General features: G+C 44.5%; 1 protein-coding gene across 2 annotated transcripts in view; it reads left to right on the top strand.

Annotated features, from left to right (window-relative positions):
* Nucleotides 1-17,876, top strand: part of CBFA2T2 (CBFA2/RUNX1 partner transcriptional co-repressor 2) — a 95,688-nt gene extending 77,812 nt beyond the window's left edge. Inside the window, exons 5-11 of one of the 2 annotated variants that reach the window (XM_066623662.1) lie at nt 208-389; nt 2,737-2,987; nt 3,466-3,551; nt 5,252-5,447; nt 9,321-9,392; nt 11,990-12,180; nt 13,876-17,876. In XM_066623662.1, the coding sequence (XP_066479759.1) occupies nt 208-389; nt 2,737-2,987; nt 3,466-3,551; nt 5,252-5,447; nt 9,321-9,392; nt 11,990-12,180; nt 13,876-14,166 (1,269 nt within the window). In that variant the 3' untranslated portion in view covers nt 14,167-17,876. The remainder of the gene's footprint in view (nt 1-207; nt 390-2,736; nt 2,988-3,465; nt 3,552-5,251; nt 5,448-9,320; nt 9,393-11,989; nt 12,181-13,875) is intronic. The other variant, XM_066623663.1, reaches the window with a different exon arrangement.
* Nucleotides 17,877-20,811: the final 2,935 nt, after the last annotated feature.

Raw genomic sequence — 20,811 nt, forward strand, 5'->3', positions numbered from 1 at the left:
GAGGGTAGGGGACTCTGTATAAAGAGTTCTTTCTGTTCTTGAAGGCTTGCTTGCCTTGGAGTACATCCTTGATTCAGAAGGGCACCTCTGTGACAGGAAAGCCCCTGTTTTAGTATCATCTGCTTTCACAGGTTTGTTAGATGGACAGCAGCAATAGCACCTACTGCATTTCTGAATTTAAATGCAAGCTGTACCTTCGTCTTGCAGGCCAACCTTCCCCTTCTTCAGAGGGAGCTGCTACACTGTGCCCGGGCAGCCAAACAAACTCCTTCCCAGTACTTGGCCCAGCATGAGCACATCTTGCTGAATACAAACACTGCATCCCCAGCGGACTCCTCTGAGCTGCTGATGGAAGTGAATGGAAATGGGAAGAGACACAGCCCAGACAGGTAAACAAGCTGTTTCCAGAGCCCAGAAATCTCTGCCAGTTCTTATGCCTTCTACTGGAAGCTTATTCCATGCCCTGTCTTAAGGCAAGTGATCCTTTATTATCAAACTGTGGGTCAGGACCCACCGGTGGGTCACAACACAATTTTTTTTGGTGGGTTGCAAAACTGACAGGGCAGATTACGCTATGCACATTAAGGGTGTTAAGCTGCTACTTGGGGGATGCGGAGCACTTCTGCCCAATCACCATTATAGCCACATCCCTTGGCCTTTGTAAATCAGGCAGTAGCCCAATGGCTGCAGCAGCCTTTAGGGCTACTCCAGAAGGTAATTCCCACCCCCAGTAATAAAAAGGATAAAAGCAGAGCCTTGAACAGCTGGTAAAGTGGAACAATTTTTTTTTAAAAGCTCGTAAACCTAGGTGAGTCCCAACAGAGGGTCATTTTAAAAAGTGGGTCCCAGTGCTAAAAAGTTTGGGAACCAATGTTTTAGATAATTTCTGGAAGATTATGACTAGTCTGTCACACATCCTTTGGCAGAGGGATTAGCAGTTGTCCTCTGTGACTCTCTGTTGCTGTTCCGTGAGATGGTTCTACACCTTGCCTGTCTTTCATTTCAACCAGGAGAATTTGTCAAATTGAGAATTGGCATGTGCACAGTACAGCACATTTTCAGGGCATGTCTCCCCACTCAAAATTACTGATGTGCAAGGGTGCACTTGAGCAGTGACTTAAATCCCCAGGCCCAAAAAAAAAAAAAAATCATCTTGATATTCTCATGCAGTCACATGAAAATCTCTTTTGGCACTGATTGTTTTAATCAGTGTGCACAAGTGCTTCTGTGCATTGGTAATCTGGTTGGATGCATAGGAGAAGATGAACTGGAAACTGCAGCAAACTGCACTTATGCTACAACCTGAATAGCATCAGAAACAGAAGACTGTGGATCACTGGCTCATTGGTAGTACTTGACAAATGAGATGTGCAGCACAATCCTAACTTCCACTGGAGCAGGCAGGCAGGCAAGTGGACCTGCGTTGTATCCAGGGCAAGTTTCAGGTAGCCAGAGACTCACCTCCAGGCAAGGGAAACTTTTCCACTAAACCCAGGGAGAGCCACTGCAGTCCTAGTGGGGCTACTAGGATCTGCCCCACCTCAATCGGTGCAAATCCGAGCGGCCCGGGTTGTCCGGGAATGGGACTAGGATCTGGCATAACTGTCAGGTCCCAGCCCTACCTCCCACTCCCTACCCACCTGCCCCCAGGAACGACCACTGACCACTCACCCCAGAACACCCCTCCTCCCCGCCCTCCCTACGCCCTCTCCAGATCCCAGCACCAGCTGAGCTTGGCCAGGGCAAACTTACTCTCCACAGGGCCTTCGTTGGCACAGGGAGTGAGTCTGGCACAAGTCCCTTGCACTGGCTGAAGTGCAGTTGCAGCTGCGCAAAAGTGCTCTACAGCACTTTCGTGACAACATTGGGCCAGCGCAAGGAACTTGCACCAGCCCAGCTGCACCTTTGGATTGCACCCTTAATTATTCAGACCCCCCAAATCTGTCAAGAAGTGTGCACAGAGGAAATTTCAAAAGCATCCCCATAGTGAAGCATGTAAAATAGTTCAGGAAACATAACATTTTGCTTGTGAAACATATTACACAGTTCAACACACATTTTACTGTCTTAAGTTAGACATATTGCTGGGTATATTTGGGGTGCTGATTCCAAAAATTGGCATCGGTTTTGCCCTAATATGTCTAGTTTCAGGGATACAGCATATCCTCGTTAGTGAATGGTTCAAGTAGCTTTCTCGTGATAAGGCAAAACTGATCCCATTTTTGGAATCAGCACCCAAAATGTGTTCATAGGCCTGTGGCAAGTGGCTTAGAAGACCCTACAAAAATGCTGGTGACATGGAAATGTTCCGTGTGAGCCGAACAAATGAGATAGTGTATCCCTGGTACAAGGGGATCACTTCTTTACCTAGGCCAGGAGGCTCAACTTACGGTTTACTTGATTTGACTTGGTCCTGCGTAACTTTGTGTTTGGGTAAATAATATCTGTGGAGGAAAGGGAGATTGACCCCTTTGTCCCTATCATAGTTTCCAGTGGCCACGTATTTGCAATAAGAGGAAGCTTGCAGTGTCAAATGATGTTTCAAAAGTGTTGTTTCGTCTGGCATGAATCTCCTTTGAGCAAGTTCATTTTTACTTAGCTAATTACCTCTTGCTCCTCTGCTTTGTACAATTAAGAACTTGTTGCTTTCTTAGAGTGGATCTATTAATTTAATTGCCTTTCTAAATTTGCTTTCCTAGCACTAATGGGAACCTTCCTTCCTTGCCTTGCTTACAGGAGGGAAGACAGCAGCTTTGAGAGAGACCCACTTCCTTCTGAGCCTCCCGCCAAGAGGGTGTGCACCATTAGCCCTGCACCTCGGCACAGTCCAGCTCTAATGTTGCCCATTGTAAATCCAGCTGGGCAGTTTCATCCCACTCCACCCCCGCTCCAGCATTACACCCTGGAGGACATTGCAACATCCCACTTGTACAGAGACCCAAGCAAGATGTTGGAGCACAGGGAATTGCGAGATAGACATAGTATAGGTAAGGATGGCACTCACTGGTGCCCTCTTCCAGCTCCTATCAGGATATTTTTAAAAGATGACCCTTTAATCTTTGTGTCCTGCTTTTTTGAAATAACATTCTAGAGCTGCTTACAGTGAAAAGAGCATTGTAATAACAAGAATAAAATACAACTTAAACATCAAAGAAAATATTAAAAATGCACAGTAGCATTGAAGACTAGCAGAAAGTAACAAAAAAGCAGTGGAATAGATCATAAAATGCCCTTTTGGAATAAACATGTTTTCTAACGCTGTCGATAAATGGGACGCAATGGCATAAATGCATGTATAGCAAAATGGGGCACGCACAACATACAGCAGCATCGTATTGATTTTGTAGTACTTTTAGAAGTCCAGTATATGTTTATCAAGTAAACATTTGTTTACTTTGTTGTATTGCATCAAGATGTTGCAAGAGTCCTGTCTGACTATTGCATGTTTCATACCTTATACATCAGGATTAAATGGAGGCTATCAGGATGAACTGGTGGACCATCGCTTGACCGAGAGAGAGTGGGCTGATGAATGGAAACATCTTGATCACGTAAGAATGGGAATGAGGTCACAGCACAGAAGAGGCCCTTTTGCTCCCCTTTGTGTGGCCTGCATGCTGAGTTCTTTCTGATCAGTCCTTGACAGTGACAGAGCCATGTATGCATAGCAGAAGAGATGGGTACAGGATCATGGGATCATCTAGCCCAGGGTTCTCCAAACGTTTTGACCAGAGGGCCGCATCAAATGTCTGGCGTGGTGTGGAAAAAAAATTTAAATAAATAAAGATTGAACTTAGATAAGTGAATAAATGAATGAATGGGCTCTTTCATTCAACCTCTCTGGCCCTCAGAACACCCTCCAGACACAATCAGAGCACAGTTCTGGTCACGTTCAGTTGAGTGGGCCAGAGGCTTTCAGGGGTCAAGAGGTTGGCTGCGGGCTGGAAAGAGGCTTGCTGCGGGCCACATCTGGCCCCCAGGGCAGGGTTTGGAGACCCCTGATCTAGCTTGAAGGAGCCATAGCTCATTGTTAGCTTTATGTGCTCAAGGTGCTAGGTTCAAACTCTGGCATCTCTACTTTAATAAGGGATCTTGGGGCAGCAGTTCTTGAGAAAGACCTTTGCCTGAGATACACTGGTCAGATGGAACAATGGTATAAAAGATCTTCCTATATAATTCATTGCATGCTATATACAGTCTCTTTCTTAACTGGGAAGAACCTTTCTTGTGGGGAAAAATTGTGTGTTTTACGCCCTCATGTCCGTTTTGCTTTTAACAAATGAGAGCAGCCCTAGAATTCAGCCAGGCTAGCAGCAGGCAAAGTGCTTCTGGCAATCTCACTGTTACAGTTGTGTTTCTCTTCCCAACACAGATTGTGATTTCACTCTAGCATTTTGGCATGAGCTGCAAGGGAAGTGAGGCCCTAGGGATAGAATAGACATAAATAGGCCCAGTAATCTGTGGGTTACTGTGGAAAGTGGTTTGCGGTGGAGTAGTTTATAATGGGTGAAAACTACAAACTCAAACCCAATCCTCAGAGCAAACAGTGTTACATTTTCTGATCTTGATATGTCTGATGAAAACATCTTGTGTATGATCACTTCAGCAATGCTGTGGGCAGAACAGGCTTCTGCAGGTGGATCTTGATGCATGAGAGCAAGCATTGTCCTTAGCAGTAGCTACATATATGCGTTTATAACCCTTGTGAACACTCTCTGCTCATGGGTGCATAGGTTACAGTGTGCATGGCCTTTTGCTGCCCTTGTAGTCTCTGGGTCACAGCCAGTGTTCCTTCTAAGCTGCAGGGCCATGCAACTTGGCTCCAAACTCCACACAGCTCAGAGCTCATCTTTTGGAAGGGGTCTGTGCAGAGGCACAAGAACCATTAGTGGTCACAGCCATAGTGTCAGAATTCCCAGTTGTTCAATTAAAAAAGGATAACCTGTTATAGTTCTTCAGCTACTAACTTGTGTGAATTCAGAAATGATCATAACTTATCAAGTGATGGATTGCACGTTTTAATGTTCTTCTATTAAAAAAAAAATCCCTGCACATAGAAACCTAGCATGTCAAGAATTCTTTCCCCAACATAGTACTTTTCTATATATAGGGATTTATATATGAAAGCATTCAAATACTGCTTCACCTTTAGTTTGAATTGCAAAAGGTTTTACCTCCGAGTTTCTCAAAGTTGCAGTAAAATCATTTCCAACTAGAACTTCAAATGTCATCTTTTTCTCCTTTCTTGAAGGCATTGAACTGCATCATGGAAATGGTAGAGAAGACCAGGCGCTCCATGGCTGTTCTCCGTCGTTGTCAGGAAGCTGATAGGGAAGAGCTCAACTACTGGAAGAGGCGATGTAGTGAAACCACAGAGCCACGGAAAGGAGGGAGCGACTTAATTGTTAGACAGCACAGTCCCGGGAGCTCAGACTCTGTTAGCAGCGGTAGGCTATATTTTGCTGGTTGCATTGTGACATGAGGTGGAATGCTGCTTAACAATAGTTTTAAAGGTGACTGTGTGTAGGCTTTGGTCAGTTGTGAATTGCCTGAGATCTTAACACTGAAAAAAAGCAAGCAGTCATTTTGCTACTATGACTGACTGACTGAAATAAGGCAAGATTTCAGTCAGGGTGTGGATTGTCTATCTAGGGCATCAGATATCAAAATTAAGGTGGAGCTGTACACAAGTGAGTTAAGGTATTAAACTCTTTGAGGGATAGTGAAAACCATAGGGTTGCCACTGCGCTCGCTCTCTCTCTCTCTCTCTCTCTCTCTCTCTCTCTCTCTCTGTGTGTGTGTGTGTGTGTGTGTGTGTGTGTGTGTGTGTTAATATTCCCATTAACAATAAGACTACAAAACTGAGAGCTACTTCCCCAAGCTTGCTGTAATGCAAACTGGAGATGCAACCTAATCTATCGTACTTAGAAGTACTTTAATCTCTATTGCCGTGTATTCAGATTGTTTGAATCAAGGGCATGCTTGTCTGTGGAGAACTTCCCCTTTTAGATTGCCTCCTTTTCCACAGAAAAGGAGAGATCCCGCCCTTGAGATCAAAGACCTCTCTTGAAAGTGGTATGGAGTGTGGTTCTCCAAATTCAGCATTTTGCAGACAGGCAAGGAAATAATGCTGAGCTTGAATGTGTATCCATTTGGCATGATGCTAGAGTCATATAAAACAGCATCGTAATGCTTCTGAAAACGGGCCAAGGCGTCCAGTGGCTTTGATTTCAAAGCAAATATACAGTAGAAAGAAATGAAATTGCCATTGACATATCTGTCAAATTAAAAACCCATTCACTCTTTAATATTAAAGGCCAGATTTTTTCGCAGTGAGTAGAATGGCATGGGTTTAATTGAGCATAACTGTTGCTTTGCTGAATCTGACTAAAGATCAAATATTCTGTTTCTGAGAGTAGCCAACCAGATTCCCCCTGTTGATTTGTCCCCAGCATCTTACAAACAAAGGTATACTGTCTCTGAATATGAAAGTTCAGTTGTAGCTACCATGACAAGATGTTGACAGGCCTGTATTCCATAAATCCATCTATATAAAACAAAAACACCCTGACTTGCGAGTAGCAACCATCATATGTAAGATGTACTTCCTGTTTGTTTAGAAACCTCCTGAAAGACTGACAGGAGGATACTTCAGCATCCCTCAATCAAAATAGGCAGTGATGGTGGGGGGAGGTTTAGTCTGACCTCAGGGGAGAGCAGCATAACAGCCCATGGAAGCAAAACCACACGTGGGGCAAAGTGTTGGGCTGGATTTGTTCTTTTAACCTTCACACACTAAGGGGGGACTTCCAGTAGCAGCCAGGGGATGGGTGGGGGGACTTCCCAGTAGTAGCCAAGAACGCACATCATTTTTTGCAGAATCTCATATCCCTCTCATTCCCCATTAGTAGTAGGCTTGATGTGGGCTGCTATTTGGATACGGAAAAGAGTTTCCAAGCAAGATCTCTGAGCAGGGAACAAGGTGGAGAGGAAGGGGAAGCAATGGAAAAGAAGCTTGTGTGGAATAGGAGCATAAAGATCTGACTTAAACGGTCTGATGTATATGTGCCCTCAGTACACAGAGGAGGAGAGGATCTAATCAGTGTGGCTCATGCCCACATTGGCTGGATATGAAGTTCATTTAATTGCATCCTGTATTCATTTGTGGTCTGTACAGTGCTGTGTTTCACCCACTGCTGTCTCTCACATTGCTGGACCTGATGGCCTTGCTTTGTGGGGGAAAAGTTGTTGTCTATTCAAAGGGAGATGCAATAGAATTAAGAGGTGCTTTATCCTCAGGGTTTTTCCCGATTAGCACATGTATATCTTGGTGCCAGAAATCCATCACTTTGCAGCCTGAAGGCATGCAATCATCTAATCCAGTGGTTGTCACCCTTTTTAGCCACTTCTGAGAATGACAATCTGTCTGGGGCCCACCGGAAGTGATGTCATAGCCAAAAATGACACCATCAAACAGGAAGTGACATCACTGGCGTTTGAGCTGGAAGTAATGTCATCAAGCAGGATGTTCCTGCGTAGAAACTCAAACTGTAAATGACAAGAGACAGTATTCCAGCTCAGAAGCTTCTTCTAATTCTCCCTGCCCTCGCTACCATTGCTATCAAGCAAAAAAATAAAACAACATCTAGAACAAAATATTTGTGTATTTACTACTGTTTTCATTTCTGTCTTTATTTACAAAATCTCAAGCTGCTTCTTGTATTGTGCTTGAAACTAACAAACATTGATGTGGCTATTGATACTGTGCTCAGCATTAGAAACAAGCGCATGCTACACATGCACCTCAATACAAGTAGCTTGAGCTTTTGTAAATAAAGGAAGTAAAAACAGTAGTATCCCCCACAGAAGGAAGATAAGCAGGGATGCTTCCCCTCGTCTCCCCCAACCCTAAGCATGTCTACTCAGAATTGATTCCCATTATTGGCAATGGGGCTTACTCCCAGGTAAGAGTAGACAGAATTGCGGCCTAAGAGAGAAGTAAGAAGAGGGGAAGGGTGCACATCAGAGAAGCTGCTGGGGGGAGCAGCACTCTCCCTGGGTGCTCCCCCTCACATGCCAGGCTTGCCCCCTCCACTGCTCTCTTGGCAGCCAGGCAACCAGGATCCCCTGTCACCCCTGCAAAGGTATAAAGAGAGGATGTGCTAGCCAGGGCAGGAAAGGATCATGGCTTCCAGGCGATTTCAGAGAGGGAGAGAGGTCGTGATGCAGAGGATGAGAACTGCAGCGGGGTGGCGGCGGTGGCGGTGGCGGTGATGCTGCTTTCAAGGCAGGCTCACAAGAGGGCAGATCACAAGGGTGTGTCTCTACTCACCCAAGCCCTGTGTTCAGGTCTCCACCTATGCTCTCCAGTCCAGCTGCAGGAGTGGGGAGCTGCTCTGTCTTACAACCCCAAGGCAGCCTATCCCATCAAGGCAGCCAAGCTGACAAAAGTTGGTGGGGAGAAGCCTGGCTGGCTGCGATTGGCCCCCCTGTGGGAAGCCTCCAAGTACAGAGGGAGCTCCAGCTGGAAGGCGGCAGCATGCTTACTGGGGAAAAGCAGCATGCTGCTTTCTTTGCACATTTGCAAGCCGCTCTTAGTTACATCTCCATGCCAGGAAGCTTAAAATGGTGACGCCCAGGCTTTGCCCACTTCCAAAATGGCACCGCCTATGTCTTTTGCCATCTTCCAATATGGCTGCCGCCAGCTTCTCACAACCCACCAGAAATTGGATTGCGACCCACCAAGTGGGTCCCGACCCACAGTTTGAGAACCACTGATCTAATCTAACTGCTGAGCACAGCGAGACCCTTCTGTTGGGCAGTGGCATCGATCAGCATTCATCTTGCTGGATCTTGGTTGTACTGTGCATCCTCCTGTTTTGAGTTCACAAGTGAATGACTTCCTCCCCTGCGGCTTGGCCATCAGTTGTCTGAAATCCTTAGAAATACAAGACACTGTGGAAAAGGCGAGCTGCTATTAGCGAGGATTAATGTCCATTACTGTAGGACAAACCAGATGCTTGACAGGTTATATTTATAAGTGCGTAGCTTGTGATGACAGAGTCTGAAAAGATAGAAATAGATTACACAGTGCAATCAATTATGCAGGACACGAAATTAAAGGGGGTCATTTATCATCTTGCCATTTGGTGAACACTCTTCACTGCAGAATCTTGGCTTGGTTTTAGCGATTAACCCTGACCTCTTCTCGTCATGCTGTCTCTTTCTGATGTTGCATATCAGTTCTTGAAGCTTGGGATGGGGGGGGTAGAGAATATTTCTGCATCTAATACTCTTGCCCCAACTCTTTTTTTCTACAGATTCTCAGCGGGAGTTCAGTAGCAGGTCAGGAACAGCTGGTTATGTCACTGAAGAGATATGGAAAAAAGCTGGTAAGTATGGGAGACCGTCTTTTGAGGATGGCTACACAAATGTGTGGGGTGTTAAAACCTGAACTCTAGCCATTAGGAAAGACTGGTGCCCTGCTGGTTGGTTGGGGAACAAAACTCATAAAAGCCTCATTGGTACTTCCTGTCCTAAAAGGGTTTGAGCCAGCCAGGACCTCTGAGCAGATGGACCCAGATGGACACATGACTGCATACCTGTTTGGTCTAGGTAGAATTCCTGGGCCAAATGCCAATGTGCAGGTAGCATCGGCATCTTCCCTGTGTGGTGAGTCTCTGTGCAAGCCACTTCCATGGAACAGGCAGCCGAAGGTCTCATGGGTCAGTTGCAGGCTTGGCCAGCTGTAGCACCTGGAGCCAGACCCACAACACGCCACCCCCCCCCCATTCTTACCCGTTTGCATGGAACCTCACAGCACTCCAAAAGCTGTCTGATACTTCTGGAGAGCCATTAAAAGTACATCTTGTAAAAATGCAGCCGTTAAAATTACACTAAACTTGAGGTACTCCTAAGGGTGCTCCAGTAGCCTCAGACAAATTTTTGAGCACTGTGGGGAAGGTCGAGCTGGGCTTCACTTGCCTTCCAAAATGGCTCTGGAGGGTGGATGGAGGCAGCGTTGCGGAGCTGGAGGCAGTGCTGTGGCGGGTGCAAGGATGCCATGCTCATAGGGTCCATAGATACAGTGCACGGGGCTTTTACCCCCCTGCCCCCTCCAGGCCCACCACTGTCATGGGGTCCTGCATTGTTGAACCTGGGAGTTCCCCGGGCAAATGGCAACAACTGCAGCACCTGTTAGGGTGTTATGCAAGTCGTGAGGTGGAGTGGAGGGTTGACTGAGGCTGAGAGAGAGCGTGGAAAGGTAACTAATTTTGTATAATTAATACAAAAAATCTCACCCTATTTTTTCATCAGTGTTATAAAATAACTTAGTAAAGTGAGTCCATGCAGACAAGCCACGGATGCTGTTTTGTGAGCAAGAGAGGAGAAATCCTGTACCTTCACTAGATGTCATCTAGCCTTGCAAAATAACAGTCTCACCAGTGGCGTAACTAAGGGGGGCAGGGGGTAGCAGTTGTACTGGGCATCAAGCTCTAGGGGGGCAACAAGCTGAGCTTGACACTAGTGACTAAAATTGTGAAAATCTTGGTATGTATGAATAATACCGTCATGTTATATATCATTGGAAAGATAATTTAATGCAGAATGCAGTGAAACCAACTGCATTGGAATATCTGTATTCTATCAAAAGGTATGGCCAATTAACCAGAAAATGAAAACACAACTGCCTTATGGAACAAAAAGTGGATTTGCTTAACTCCAAACTGACCTATGAGACTGATTATTCTGAGTGCCAGTGAGATGTTGTTATGATACAGCATGGAACCAATAACTTTTTTATTTATTTATTTTCTTAATTAATTAAATTTGATTTTGTCATGGAGGGTGAGCTACAAAATCTTCTTTGAGCCCAGGCAGCAGATAGATGCCTTAGCTATGCCACTGACTGGGGAGAGGCAGCAGAGCAAGTGAGCTGCTGGGTGGTTTCCAATTTTCACTTTTTAAAAAGCCCGGACGTGTCATCACTACCGGGGCAACATCTTGAGCTTGGCACCGGGCTACACGATCATTAGCTATGCCACTGAGTCTCACCATGCACAACTGGAAAGTTCAGCTAGCACCCGTGCTCTGTCTAGTATACATATGCTAGCTCTATGCTTTGTGTGTGGGTGGGGGGGGGGAAGGGTCTTCGTGTGATTTTGCAAGGCTAGAGTGCATCTACTGACAGTAGAAAACTTCTCCTACCTTGCTCGATCTCCCAAAATAGTATCCACGGCTATGGTCCGTATGGATAGCCTAGGTCAGTGTTTCCCAAACCTGGGTCAGAACCCGCTAGTGAGTCGCAACCTGATAATTGATGGGTCATGAAACTGAAACTGACAAGCTGATAGCTGACTAGCAAAGTTTATTGAGCCCTGTGGAAACTGAAATGGAGCAGCATGTGTGTATTCACTCACAGGCAGACAGACATGCCTTGTGTCCTGTCTAATGCCAGGGTAAAGGGACGCAAGACCACAGCGTGGTCCTGATCTGATGAACGTGGAATTCAACAAATGCTCCAAAAGACCCTCCTCCCACCATAGTAAAAAAAGAATAAAAACAGAGGCTTGAGCAGCTGGTAAAGTGAAACTTTTTTTAGTCCCATAAAGCTAGGTGGGTCCCAACAGTGCCATTTTAAAAAGTGGGTCAAGGTGCTAAAAAGTTTGCAAACTGCTGGCCTAGGCTGTTAAAAGGATAAAAATCTAAAAATAGATGTAGTTAGATACTCCAGCCAATCCCATAGGCTCAAGATAAACCCACTGTATGCTGCAGTGAGCTTTCCGTATAGGACGTTTTGGGCAGAAACGCGGTAACAACAGGTGACCTTCTCAAGGAATTAAACTGATCCCAGACATTGATCCTCATTCTGTTTCAATACACAGTTACAAATCAGATGGAAGTACATGCAGAGGTGGAGCTTTCTAAATCCAGGGTGTACTTTGCCTTCCGTGGGAGGCTGTTTGATGAGGCTTTTGTTTTCCTTCAGAAGAAGCTGTGAATGAAGTGAAACGCCAGGCCATGTCTGAGGTCCAGAAAGCCGTAGCAGAGGCAGAGCAGAAGGCATTTGAAATGATTGCATCGGAGAGGGCCCGAATGGAGCAGACCATCGCGGATGCCAAGCGCCAGGCAACAGAGGATGCTTTTCTAGTGATTAATGAGCAGGAAGAATCTACAGAGGTAAGGAACCAAGGAAACATCCCTGGCAGTTTTGGGAGAGCATCGAAGAAATTTGAAGACATGATCTTAAAAATTCAGAACTCATTAGGCTGCAATCCTATCCACACTTTCCTGGGAGTAAGTCCCATTGACTATAATGGGACTTACTTCTAAATAGACCTGCATAGGTTTGGGCTCTGTGTTCTTCTCTTGCCTAGTTCAGGATAGCATTTTGAGACACTTTTCCCTCTTGCAAGCCACTGATTTGGGTTCTTTCATTCTACCCTCTAACCTACCAAAGTATCCTAGGTGGCAGTGTTTTGAGAATTTCCATTTATGCGCGCCTTACTGATCTTCACTGCAGGGAAACAGTTGCGCAGTAGGTTATGTCTTACATAACACTGTAAGAGAGGTTCCCAGCTCTGCTATGTACTCTGTTGAATTTGAAGCAATATTGGTAGTTGGTGAAATGCAGGTGAGTAAAGCAAGTGTAGGAGATGTTTTGTCAAAGAAAAATCCCCACTCCCAGTACTGTACTCTGCTACAGCAGGTCAACCCTCTTGCCCAACATCTGTAGCCATCTGTTGTTGGAGCACCCAGCTTTGATCCCCCCACCCTCACTGTTACAGTCATTGCAAATTGGCCATACCATATGGTATGGTCCATACACTGGAAGTCCACCCACTGATGTCCAAGTGGCCTAAGTGGCTCTACTTGACTACTAAGTTGGAACCTGTGTCCCTGGAAGTCTCTCCCATGCTAGATTTTGTGAATTAACGTGCTGTAGTTACACATGCGTGGTACATTTATGGGTGTTCCTAAACATGCATGTCAAGGTGTTTATAGTTCATAGTTCTGGTGTACATGCCTAATAAACTATTATTGTAGGAAAAAGGGGAAAATAGCTCAGTATTCACTCAGTTCCAGACAACTAATTTATTGAAAAGAATTAATTTGACCAGAAGCAACACTATCAGAAATATTTATCAGTATATAAGAAATATACAGAATAAAAGAAATGATATACAATTATAAAGCTGTTGAGAACTATAAGCAATTTCTATTACATGGGTGCTCATGTTTACAGTGTTAACTGGAAAGGAAAAACTGCTATTTATAAAGGAGAAAGAATCAAAAATATACTTTTAAAATATAAAGATGAAAATTCCGCAGAGGGGAAAAAAGGAAAAAAACAGGCTGCAGGCAGAGGTTACACTTAATAAGAGGGGAAGTAAGAAAGTAAAAACCAAGGTGTTTCATAGGAGGGGATGTTACCTGTTCTGAGGAGGGACAATTGTAACCTTAGTGGGGCAGACTTGTATGCATACCTTAGAAACCCTGCCATATAAAAATATCAACTGATAATCCTCTGGTGTCATTTGAACTATGATGATGTCATTTGAACTCAGCCCAACTGAGAACTATGAACTCAGTTGGGCTGAGTTATAAAGCAAGCCGTCATTTGGTAGAGCCTGGAAAGCCATTCCAGTTGATTACAGAGCATGTTCAACTTCTGATGTCAAAATGTACTGCCCTCAACACTGGTACCTGAGCATTTGAACAGTGCCTTGCGTAGCACATTCCTGGAGGTTATTATTAACAGTATTTATTAATACTGATCTTTGTTATCGCTGAAACTAAAAGTGTTGCTTTTGTCTGGAAGTGTATTTAAGAGAGGTCCCTTCTCTCTCGCTCTCTTTTTTTTTCCCCTCCCAGAGCTGCTGGAACTGTGGTCGTAAAGCCAGCGAGACTTGCAGTGGATGCAACATTGCCCGCTATTGTGGCTCCTTCTGTCAACACAAAGATTGGGAGAGACACCATCGAATCTGTGGGCAAGGTTTACACAGCCAGGTCAAACCCATCTCCTTGCCCGCCGGGCGATCTGCAGCAGCCACTCTGAAAGCAGTTGAGGGGATTCCAAGTCCAGCTCTAGAGAAAACATCGGCCACCACCTCGCGATCCTCCACTCCAGCGTCTGTGACAGCTGTAGACACTAATGGGCTCTAAGAAAGAAGATAGCACACTTTATTAGTTTCCTAGTTTTCTACATTGAACAACGGACGCCTCAACAGTTCGTACTCCAGCGCATTGGCACTCAGGCTAATGTTTATGGGGCATTTTCCATATCATTATACTGTCATTTTTAGGAACCCTTGTCAGCCTTCACTGTTGAGGTCTCAGAATGGTCTCCCCTGATTTTGGGAGAAGCTGGTTCCCTGGAATCCTGAAGACCTGTTTTGGCCTGTTTTGTTTTTATCTTTGAAGTTTTTTTTAAACGTGCTCTCATATTCTCACTTTGAGAATTCAAGTGAGGGGAGATATATCCACTTCAAATAAGGTGATTCTTATTTTTATTACACAGCAGAGCTGCCTGGCAGCCACTTCTCCCCACTTGGCATTCCCCTGCACAATCTGGACAACTGATTTTTTGCAAAAGGCTTACCACGCTGAAGGATAGTGTGGGCAGGAACTCTTGAAATGGGTATTTGTCTGGCAAAAGTGCATCAAGTGAAATGGGGTATAAGTAGATGCTTGGTCATTTGTTCTGCCTGCTTCCCCTGTCAAAGACTATTTATTGATCTTTCTTTTTCTCTCCCTTTCTCAGTCTGGACACATTTGAGGAAAGAATGATGGGAGAAAGAAGGATGTGATTCTTGTTTGTTAGAAGGAGGATTTAAAACTACTTCATCTAATGAATTGCCAACCATCTCACTTGAGCCATTTTAATCCATTACAATTATGGAGCAGGCCGTTCCTGACTTTTATCTCGGAGACTTAACAGATTGAAAAGTTTCATGCAAAGATTCTGCAGAGCAGCTGACGGCTCCTTCTGCAGATCAAATTGGTTGATTTTTGCTATTCCAAAGACATTCCACCACCACCCCATATAGGAGTTGTTGGCTTTAAATACATTATATGAAGTTTTATCAACGTATAAATTAATAGACACACATGCATTATTCCAACAGATCATTTTATATCCTATTCTCTCACAGCACAACAGCTAAACTGTTGGGACCTATTTAAGTTTTAACTTTGCAAACATTCAAAGCTAATTTCTTTGTTCTCTAAGCAACGTCTGTCTTTAGACTTTTGGCTCTAAGTAAAGGTTCTGTGCATTAAAAACAAAGCATTGAAGCAGTTGGCCACACTTCTGTGAGCACTGAGATCTATCTGTGGCATGCTTGGCAACCAACCTCCTGTGACCTGTGCAGCATTTAAAAGTGTGCCCTTAGAAGCTCTTTTCAGAAGACCTCAATTCCATGCACTTGTAATGCTCCCTCTAAAACAGTGTTCCTCAACCAGTGGTATGGGTACCACCAGTGGCACTTGTGTTGGTATGTGGTGGTACTCGCTGGACCCCTGGACTTTGGCTTTCCAACAGCGAGACCACGAATGCAACACCACAAACCGTGGTTGGAGGCTCAGCTCAGTGTGCAGAGCTTCGAAGCATGGACAGCCCTCCTGTCCATCCTGAGCCTTTTACTGGTGTTTGTTGCATCACATCTAGCCTTCCAACCCAGAAGTAATTGATGATGATTTCATCGCCAGTTACTTTCAGAGGCACTTCAAATAGGTGGACCACGTGAAGTGGTACAGCGGAGGACAAACATTGAGAAACACTGCTCTAAAACCTTTTGCCCTCTAATGACATGTTTGATATAAAGACTGTATGAAGATCCGAAAAAAATAATAAAAAGCCACATGTAGAAACATAGCATTAGGCTGGTTTCGATTATACTTTTCTGTACAAACACCATGCATTTAAGGACATGTGCACTCATTTTGTGCACCTGTCCAGGCACTTGCATCTTGGTCATTAAAGCTGCGTTTCCAGTGCATTTAGAGAGATAAACAGCTTCCTCCCCCACACATGAGAATAAGGAAACTTAGCTGGGCATGTGGCCAAGATATATTATCCAAACCAGCCCATAGGTGACCTAGGCTGTAATTCTGTACACATTTACCTGAGAGCAGGTTCCACTGACCTCAGTGGGACTTCTGCATAGATATGCATAGGATTGGGCTGTTAATTATGCATGTTCACAGGGAGTGAATCATCAGTAGTGTGGCTTATGCAAAAAAATTCTGGTGTTGCTTGCTTTGGAGTTTCAGGTTCACTTGAGATGGAGGACCAAACGAGTCCTCTTAAGGACTTAAGATGCAGGAATGCCTCTCCTTTGGTGGGCAGAGGGGGACTACCTACAGCAGCCATTTTCAATCTTTTTCATCTCATGGCACACGGACAAGGCACTAAAATTGTCAAGGCACACCATCAGGTTTCTGACAATTGACAAGGCACACCATGCTGCCAATTGGGGGCTCACTTCCCCGTTGACCCTACTAATAAATAATTTTCCCCAAGTTCCTGTGGCACACCTGTGGACCACTCACGGCACACCAGTTGCCATGGCACAGTGGTTGAAAACTGCTGACCTACAGTGTTGTGTGTGATTGAATTGGGGGCATGGGGACATAACATGGGGAAAGGGGGGTTAATTATTTTCCCCACATGCTTGATGCAAATAGTCCCCCAGAATTGCTATTAGGTGTGAAGAGGCACCCATACTGTGCCTATATGTGCTCTCTGCCCCAGATTTTTCTGCCCCTCCCCCAACATTGAGATGCATTCATGTGTCTCCAACATCATATCTAGTTTGACCATTAGACCACTACTCCAGTGAAAGAGTGTATAAAATTACAACTTTATTGATGTACTGTTAGAGAGAGTCTTAATTCATATTGACTGAGAAGGAAGAGGATCAAGGATTTGAAGTTCATCAAAATAACTTGATTTAATGGCAACCTTTGTCAGGTGCAAAATGCACCTGGTGTATAGAAGTAACCCCCCCCCCCCAATAACCCTGTTTATATCATAAACTGCCCAGTGCTACAGGGAACTCAAGATAGTTTACAAAATTTCCGGAGTATTGTAGCAAGTATGGAAATGCCACTTAAGGCTTTGGGCTGAAATAGCTTATTAAGCTTAGAAATCCCTGCTAACTGGTTTACCCCTGCTAGCTGGTTAAAGAGGCACTTCTTCAAGTGGGTGCTCCTCTTTTATTTAGCAAGGGGAGAGTCACTGGCCCACCTCACCCCAGCAGTGTCTTTTCTAGTGGCTGCCTGCTGGTGTTCTTTTGCATCTTTTTAGATTGTGAGCCCTCTTGGGACAGGGAGCCAGTTATTTGATTTTTCTGTAAACCGCTTTGTGAACTTTTTGTTGAAAAGCGGTATATAAATACTGTTATTATTATTATTATTATTATTAAACTCCAACAGCCACCTAATTTTCTGAAGATAGTCCAGTGCTATGTGATCAGCTCCAAAGAATCCTGTGAGTGAGAGAAATGGCATTCTGATATATTGTGTGTAAATAGACAGTCTTCCATAATTTTTCCATGCAACTACAATGGCTTTGCTGTGTATTAAGAGAAAAAAAAATACACTAATGTGCATAAATGAAATACTAGCAGTCACCATGATTTAGAATGATTTCGGAAAATGGAATGGAAAGATGTGAAATTCTTCTATGGGACGACTTCTTGGATTCAGTTTTCTATATATTTTTTTGTCATTTGATTCTATACTAGGGATTTTTGTTACCTATTCCATGTGCATAACTTATTTAATGTACTGTATAAAGGAACCCAAACTGTTACAGATGTATTTAGTTTGTTCTACTCACAGTAGTCAATAAAAAGACTATATTCACCTTACAACACCTCCTTTTGTATTGTATAGAACACATTTTCATTTAAAAGTGTCAGTAAGCAACTGGAGCTCTAGGACAGTGGTTGTCAAACTTTTAGCACTGGGACCCAGCTTTTAGAATAAGAATCTGTCAGGACCCACTGGAAGTGATGTTATGACAGGAAGTGACATCAAGCAGGAAATTTTTTAAGAATCCTAACCACACTCAGGTGTAAGTCCCATTTACTATCGTTAAAAATCTATGCATGGCATAGATCTATGGTGGCATTAAGTCTAATATATTAAAAATATTGAAATGAATGGGGACCCACTTGAAATTGGTTTGCACCCCACCGAGTGGGTCCCAACCCACAGTTTGAGAAACACTGCTCTAGGGGGATGAAGTTATATGTCCGCACCTGAACTGATTATCATAACCACTTGATAATCTTCTAGCACAGGTGTGCCCAAACCCTGGCCCTGGGGCCGCTTGCGGCCTTCGAGGACTCCCAATCTGGCCTGCAGAGAACCCCAGTCTCCAATGAGTTCTGGCCCTCCAGAGACTTGGTGGAGCCCGCATTGACCTGATGCAACTGCTCTCAGCATGACGGCCAACTGTGTGACCTTTCATGTGAGCTGTGGGACAAGGGCTCCCTCCACTGCTTATTTCATGTCCATGATGCAGCAGTGGCAGCAAAGGAAAGGCTGGCCTTGCTTTGTGCAAGACCTTTTATAGACCATGAGCTATTGCAAGACCTTCTTTCATTAAAGTTTTATCTTTAATATATTCATGTAAATTTATTCAAATTTGAAATGTAAATTAACTCTTCTTTTCCTGGTCCCCAACACGGTGTCAGAGAGGTGATGTGGCCCTCCTGCCAAAAAGTTTGGACGCCCCTGTTCCAACACAATGGTTCCCAAACTTCTCCTGAAACATTAATCCTACCCTGCACTGGAATAGGCAAGCCAAGAGGCTTGCACTGTATTCAGCGCAAGATAGGGACCAGCCAGCCCCTCCCCCCCAAATAAGGCTTCATGACCCCATTTGAATTCCAACCCACAGGCTGAAGAACATTGCTCCAGTACATTCAAGGGGAGCAAAGCATCTGTATCAAACACAATTGCACAGTTGAAGACAAATCTGTTCTGCCTACTGGGATAGATTAAATCAGGGTATAAGACCTGGAGAGCTCCCAATGAACTACTTGCTGGACAAGGGCCAGAGAAGGAATGGGCTCTTAAATGTCTTCAGGCTCAGCCTATTCCTCCAGGGCTCCACCTCCCTGCCCAGAAAGTAGAGGGAGTTAAAGGGGCAGCCCTTGGGCCTTGAGTCTTGCACCCCATACTTGTGCTGAGTGCTGATGCGCAGGCTCTGGAAACTGAGGTTTTGGGTACAGAAGGAACCAGTTCATTGAGGAGTCCTGGCTCAGTGGGTCCTGGTTCCAGGGTCTCATGTTCTGGGGTCTTCTGGGTGGTGGGCCTCAGCTCAGGCTTCAGCTTGGTGTCAAAGCCTGGAACGACATCCGGCATTGTTTTGTCTGATCCAACTGCTCCCCTGCTTCTCAAGGCCTGACTCTGAGCTACTTTCAGGACTGGTGCCTTGACAGCAAGGACATATTCATATTTATGCACATATGCTTGCAATTTACGTATACTGCAAGAAAAGCAGAGAGAATGGTACTGAATGTGGGCTCCAGAAAATCTGGGTTTAAAAGCAAACCTTTTGCGCTGTTGGCTGCAAATCTATGCATGGATGTGGGCCTCCATATACTGGATGTCAGGAAGGGGGTGACTTAAGATTTCCAGTGAGACGAGACATAGGGAGCCCTCACAAAACCAGAACTGGATATGCAACATAGAGAAATTTGTGCAATAGATTACACAGGCCTATGCACATTTTGTTGTCTTAAAAGTTAGACCTATTTTTGGCTATATTTGGGGTGCCGAATCCAAAAATGGTATTGTTTTCATATGACTGACTAGTTTTGGGGGTACAGCATAGCCACCATATATACTGATTCAAGCAGCTTCCTCACGAGGAAGCCATGGTGTGGACTTCCTCACAAGGAAGCTGCTTGAATCGGCATATAAGGTGGCTATGCCATACCCCCAAAACTAGAGCCAGTTGGGCAGAACCAATGCTATTTTTGGATTGAACACCCCAAAAATATTCTAAATTTGTTCAAACATTCTTGGCAACTAAAAAAAGGTGTGCTTTTTTTTTTTTTTTGGTAGACGTGTTATGTAAAATCAGTGTGCACATTTGCTCAGTTTGTGTGATTTATATAGGATGCAGGGTATAGCTTTTCTTGGGGGAGAAATTTCATTCCAGGGCCAAGTGCTGATTTTAGCACAGAAAATGCATTACTTCATAGCATACTACATGCTGTTGGAGACCCAACCAGCCATTCCTCTCTTTCCTCATCACTGTGTTCTGCTGCATTTCTTCCCCCCAACAATCTACATGGTTCCAGAAGACCCCTGAGAATGCTCAATCTTGTGTCAGTTGGTAAGGTTTTAGTTTGTTCCCCTTTTTTCCTTTTAATTTACTAATGTAGCTACTACTGTGTACCCAGGGAGCACTCTGAGCATGTGCTTTTATCTTGGGGTGGCCCCATTTTGCATGAGACCAGATAGACACTCAACCACCTACGTTTCCTATTAGTATATATAGAGATGGAAAGGCTCTAGAAGTTGGGCTCTCTTTGAAATACTACCTGAAAAGAGGAACCTTTTTCTGACTAAGGGGCTCATTTTGATTCCATTTCTTACATGATTTGTAGAACTGTGTGTGTGTGATCACCACTTTTGTTCCACTGGAATTCTTCACCAAAAGCTCCTATTCCCCACTTGTACCACAGTGTGGCGTCTGTGGCCCATGTTCATAGAACTGTAGGCTTTGACTGGGCTGAAGGAATGCTTTCCTTCCTTGCTTTTAATTGCTATCATCTCTTGGTGATT

The sequence above is a fragment of the Tiliqua scincoides genome, chromosome 4, assembly GCF_035046505.1.
Source record: "Tiliqua scincoides isolate rTilSci1 chromosome 4, rTilSci1.hap2, whole genome shotgun sequence".
In the NCBI taxonomy this organism is placed as follows: Eukaryota; Metazoa; Chordata; class Lepidosauria; order Squamata; family Scincidae; genus Tiliqua; species Tiliqua scincoides.